The 5840-nt window shown below is 34.4% G+C and overlaps 1 protein-coding gene across 3 annotated transcripts; it reads right to left on the reverse strand.

Moving 5' to 3' along the window:
* Positions 1–10: 10 nt before the first annotated feature.
* Positions 11–1916, reverse strand: LOC111408689 (ADP-ribosylation factor-like protein 8c). 3 transcript variants are annotated; one of them, XM_023038439.1, is made up of 4 exons: positions 1474–1916; positions 620–701; positions 496–528; positions 11–296 (listed from the first exon to the last, which is right to left on the reverse strand). In XM_023038439.1, exons 1-4 carry the CDS (start codon positions 1509–1511, stop codon positions 171–173), a joined length of 279 nt encoding a protein of 92 aa, XP_022894207.1. In that variant the 5' UTR covers positions 1512–1916; the 3' UTR covers positions 11–170. The 3 variants fall into 3 exon arrangements, with proteins under 3 accessions (XP_022894207.1, XP_022894206.1, XP_022894208.1); XM_023038438.1 differs by lacking the exon at positions 1474–1916 and having other exon boundaries at positions 620–1457; XM_023038440.1 differs by lacking the exon at positions 1474–1916 and having other exon boundaries at positions 191–310; positions 620–1463.
* Positions 1917–5840: the final 3924 nt, after the last annotated feature.

Below are 5840 nucleotides of genomic sequence, written 5' to 3' on the forward strand. Positions count from 1 at the left end.
GTGGCACCAGGACCCTAGACCCCACTTTCCCCTACATCCATCCAACATTGTTCAAAAATCCCTCTCGAGTAGGTATTTCAGGATATACATATTCTTGCTGCGACTGAAATAAATCATCAACTGCAAATATTCCATATGATGCCCAACGAATTAAGTTTTGGAGGTAAAAATTACAGTATAGCAGAGACACCGCGACAGTAGCGCTCCCACATGGAGCGAAATCTCCGTTGCCCTCCCAAGTCCCAAAGTTTTATGGTCACATTTCCTTTTGTGACTTTACGCATATTAAATCCCACCTGTTATGGAGATACTGTTAAGAATAATTATTGCAAAAGATCAGGCAGTTCCATCCATAAAAAAGTCAACTCAGTGCATGTTTGTTACATAGAATTAGATAGGACTGCAGTGTATAATGAACAAGATTTTAACTTCTTTTTTTCAATAATATGCAGTGTTATCTAATCCTCCCTACCAAACACGTCATAAGATACCTACAGTTGGAATCATGTCTTCACTATAGCCTCCCGTCTGATAAAAACACAATATCAATCAGTACCATGAAATCAGATATCACACCCACGCACACAGACCAATGTGAAAAGGTTTGATGTTCACTAACTGCAATGGCATTAACAAGTGAAGTCTTTCCTGCATTTTGAAGACCGACGAGGGAAAGTTCCATTTCCTGTTTGAAGAATAAGCTGACAGGGGAACACAATAAGAGACAGAAAAAAGAAATGTATACATCAAGAGTGTTATATTTTATTATAATATGCATAATAAACACACAAATAAATGAAGACCAACATCCTTTGACTTGCACTGATTTCTTTTACCAGATAAAAGGACCACATTAGTTTAAAAGCAAATGCTTCAGCACATCCCCAAGACTTGGATACCATTTGAGGTGCTTAGTTGCTCAAGACAAATGAGCATACACAGTTATTTAAGAGAAGATCTACACAGAGGATTGGAAGTTATCTCCTCTCCTACTCTTACTGTTTATACCTCAAATATTACCCAGAAACACAAGTATGAGCAAAACATCCTCGGTGCTCAATAATTCACCATCTAACAAGGTGAACGTCCCTCCAAGACAAGATTTCTTTTTATCTTAATACTATCCCAGGTCTAATCTAAAATACCAAAAATGTGATAAAAGTACAAAACTTTCAGCTGAATAGCTATTTTTCAATCCACTTTTAATTATTGCACAACCAATTTAATCAATTCTCAATACCAATTCCCTCTTAGTAACCTTCTTTTCCTCCCTAGACTTCTCTTCCAGCTTATCAGAAATTCAAACGACTCGTAATATGCAATACAAACTATTACACCATAACATCAGTAAACATAACAACATGTTTAAAATTGAAAAAGGAACCAACACAAATTTGTAGAAGAAACCTCATAATAAATAAATAATACTAATGAAAAAAAAAAGAAAGAAAGAAAGAAAGAAAGAAAAATAACCTCCGGAGCCAGTTGAGAAAGGAATCCCACAGACCCATGTCCCAAATAAGAGAGATTTTTTGGTGGAAAAATCAATTAAAATGAAAGTTTTAAGAAAGACCGTTCAGGCTTTCGCAGGTTCCTGAATGATCAGGCGGCAGAAAGAGACAAAGAAGTTGAAGGGGAAATGAAAACTTTGCCGACTGAAATGAGAATTTCATTTGTGTTTCTTGATACTGTTAGATAGAGTTTTGGTAAATTCCAGACGTCACAAGTAAAGGAATTAGATTTTCTTTTCGTTTTTCTAGTCTCTTTGATTTCTATTCCTTAGCGTAGAATTCATGCCAGAGGTACCAATAGAGTGAATTTAGCATATTTCCAGGAACAATGGTGATAGGTCTTCAATCTTTGGACAATGCTATTAGTATCGAAAGTTTTCGCAAAATTGTTTGACCCAGTTTCATTGAAAGATGGATAAATAAAAAAATAAAAAAGGAAAAGAGGTGGGGGAGCTGTCAACACAGCATCTATAAAATGTAAAAACCTCTCAACCATTCCCTTTACATCAGGAATTATTCTAGAACCAAGTTACAGGGTACAGAAAGAAAACCCACAATGTTTTACAAACTATTCAAAGTGGTTGGATCGACATTTTTTTGGCCATTTTTTAATACATTGGGGGCCCATATGGGCCCGGCCTCCATGAGACTCATCTGTAGGACCCTTATGAATTTCTCTTCTGTACACCCAATTTAATTCATGGGAAGGGTTCATAAATCAGGTGTTAACTACGCCCAATTCAAAATCTAGGTTACAAGTTTCTTTAGTGCAAAAATCAGGTTTTAGTTAATTAATTAAAAATATTTATTAAATAATGATAATAAAGCCACAGTTATACCATTCATGGTCACATATTCACAATTATAGGTCACAGATTTTATTTATCGGTCACATATCATCAAATTAATTGGTTACAGATTTTTTCGATATCACAAATCACAATTTTGATAAGTCACAGATTATGTCGAGGTCATAGATGAAAAAATTATAGGTCACAAATCCAAAAAATTATAGTACCAGGTCACATATTTTCAAATTTGATAGTCACATATTACTTTTTTTAGTCACAGATGATCGAGTTTTAAGGTCACAGGTCAAATAGCCGATCACCACCAACTCCACTGCCACCATCGTCACTTGCAACCACCATCACCTCGTCACCGTCGCCACCGCCAACACCAACACCAACTCCAACATCAACAAAATCGACGTAACCAGATCCACCGCCATCACCAAACACATAAAAAAAAGACCACCATCGCCGTCTGAACCACACCATCGCCACCTCCAAATCCACCACCAACACTGTCGCCACCAAAAATACGAACATCACCACACTGTACCACACCACAACACCCACATAGCACCAACAAAATCGGCTTCCACAAACATAGAACTCACATCACATGCCACCAACTTCAACCGGCTTCCATTCACACCGTACCAACAAATCGACTTTTACACACTTCTGCGCATCGAGCCACTGTTGCATCGCCATCGACTAGCTAGTCGCACAGCGCAACCACGATGACGCCGCTGTGAGTGCAGACTCCGCGGCGCTCAGATCGATGAGTGACGACTTCGATCGGCCAAAATTGCTCACAACACTGTCTGCGAGGGCGCCACACCACAGCAACTATGCCGTCGCTCGACTCTCACGTCTCCGGCGGTGGTGCTCTTCAACGATGATGAAGGTTTGAGGATGAAGAGGGTAGAGAGGGAGAGACGGAGACGGTGGAGAGAGAGACAGAGGGAGGCAAGAAGTTAAAAATCTGAGGATATGGAAAAATGATTAGGGTTTGTTTGGATTAGATAGTGTGGGTATAAATAATACCTGATTTCTGATTAAAAAACATTTGCACTTGATTTTTGCACTCACATTTTTAAATACCAGGAATCCTGTAATTTCCTCTTAATTCATTATCCTAAATCTTTAAGCTATAACAAATACTTCCAAAATTTTAAAAAATATGTTGTAGAAGGACCTCTGAAAAGTTTGACCAAAAGTCAAGAGTTTGACCATAAATTCACTAATTTTAAAAATTGTAAAATGATCTTTTAAGCTTTAATTAATTAAAACAAGGAAATTGTTCGATGAAATCACTAATTTATTTTAACCATCAAGGAAAGAACATCGAGGTTCATCTTCATATTTGACAAGATTCACTAAGCCAATAAATTCATTTTGCGTGCTGTCGTTATATGCCCTTCTATATATTTCAAATTTACAAGCCTCCTAATTATTGTTGCTTTAGTTGTACGAAACCTGGTTGTCCGAACATGGTTGACAACCATGTTTTGGAGCCATTGATATAAAAAACAGATTTTAACAATTTTTTAAATGAATAAATATGACGTTTTCAACAAAAATTGTACATCTAACATAATTTTATTCTTGTACATGCTCTCTAACCTTTTCTAATCGCCGTCGGCTTTCTTCGGCAATATGATGAAAAATACAGTGTTCGACTCAATGTATGATCATACATCTGCTTTCATCTTCAATGTTTTTCATTAATCATCTGACCATTTTTCCGACCTTAGTGTACCCTTAATTAGCTGAAATAAATTGTTGTAGGATAACAAATCTTGCATCTTCTGTATCCAAATTGAGTAATTTGATTAACTCAATTTTATCATCCAAAACTAATTTTCTTCCATTTGATTACACAAGAAACAATAATCTTTGAGACAGCCGGAAACCAGTCTCTAATACTACTTGTCGAAAAATATTCTTAAAGTATTCTTAAAAAACATTTTACAAATACCAGATTTTTCAACTTTCAAAAATAACAACAGGTCTGGCCTAATTTCATCCAGTTGATTTGGGGTTGAACATTGGCTAAAGTTATCATCATAATTGAGGTAAATGGATATAAAGTAGTAATATCACAAGTGACATTTTGATTTTGGTATAACGATGTGAGGGAGTGAAAATAAATAAATAAAAACAATATCTACGAGTTTTTTGATTTTTTGATTTTTATTTTTGCTTTATTTATTTATTTATTTTTTTTAAGGGAGATGAAGACAAATTTAAGCATTCGACATTATCCTTTCATGGGTCAGCTTACCAGGACCTGTACGTGATCTCCTCTCAAAGTCGTGTTAGCATTTCTGTTGTACCTCAACAATTTCTAATGTGTTGTTCATGGTTCTCAAAGGTTGAACCCCAATCTTGAGGGCTCCCACCGCCTCGTTCCTGGAGTATCGTGAGAGAGGTAAATTACGGAACGTGCACCAGCAAATTAGGGAACCAGAGTTTATTGAGGGGCCGTATCTATGTTTCATAGGGTTTGAGGTGAATTTTAGAATTCAAGCTCCTAAATCGTAGTAAGTAATTATATTTTTTTTAATTTATAAAAGTTTTACGGAAGTAAATTTGTTAACTTAAAATCAACAATAAAACAATAAATAAAATAAAATATTCAAAATTTTATATTGCAATCAAATAATAATGCGAAAATGTTCTAAACAATCACTTAAATACAACTTGTCTTGCAATTTTAAAGGCAAAAATATCAATCAATTTTGGATAGTCAAATTGTTCTAATATTTCATTTTTAATGGATAATATGGTCAATTCATTCAATCATTGTTGTAATATAGTTGATTGAAGATAAGTTTTGATTAATTTTAGTTTAGAAAAACTTTTTTCTGTTGATGCAACTATAATTGGTATGGCTAACAAAATCTTGTAAGTAATACAAGCATTTAAAAAACAATCATTCATTTTTATTTTTTTCATGTAATATTGCACATTAGTTGCTCATTTTGTTTTTCTAGATAAATGGTACTTCAAGATTGTTAACTTCGAACATAAGTCGTCACCAATAATGTCTGAATGTCCATTATATTTCGAATATTGCTCAAAATTCTCACAAAAACGCAACGAACTGTCAACATGTGCACTCTTTAACCTCTCCAAATTAAATAAAAAATTAAATGTCTCTTCATAATGCTTAAATTGTTCAAAAAGATTTTGAAGTGAAAATCAAGTTTGATCAATTATCCGGAGAAAATAATCAACTCTAAAAGATTCTTCAGCTAATTATGTTACCTTTTTACTGTCACTTTCATTGAACTGTTTCTTTTTTCAAAGACAGCATTTCACAGATCATTAATCCCTCATAAATCAAAGACAAATTCATGAATCATAAGTCAATAAGATAATAAAATAATAATCAATTGCATATACAAATTACAATTAAAAATTTATACATACACATTTACAGTCGGTCAGAGAATCAGAGATAGAGAGATAGTACACAGATTCATAGAATACTAGAATTATATGCAATCAAAGAAAAGAGATTATTGTAACTTCA

The sequence above is a fragment of the Olea europaea genome, chromosome 14 (assembly GCF_002742605.1).
Source record: "Olea europaea var. sylvestris chromosome 14, O_europaea_v1, whole genome shotgun sequence".
Classification (NCBI taxonomy): Eukaryota; Viridiplantae; Streptophyta; class Magnoliopsida; order Lamiales; family Oleaceae; genus Olea; species Olea europaea.

Bases quoted from the DNA above. Each gene is read 5' to 3' on its own strand.
- LOC111408689 (XM_023038438.1), bottom strand. From the start codon at position 778: ATGCATATTATAATAAAATATAACACTCTTGATGTATACATTTCTTTT. The intron at 529-619 runs GTTAGTGAACAT...TGTTTTTATCAG, and splicing joins CACTTGTTAATGCCATTGCA to ACGGGAGGCTATAGTGAAGA. The intron at 297-495 runs GTAGGTATCTTA...TCTCCATAACAG, and splicing joins GTGAAGACATGATTCCAACT to GTGGGATTTAATATGCGTAA.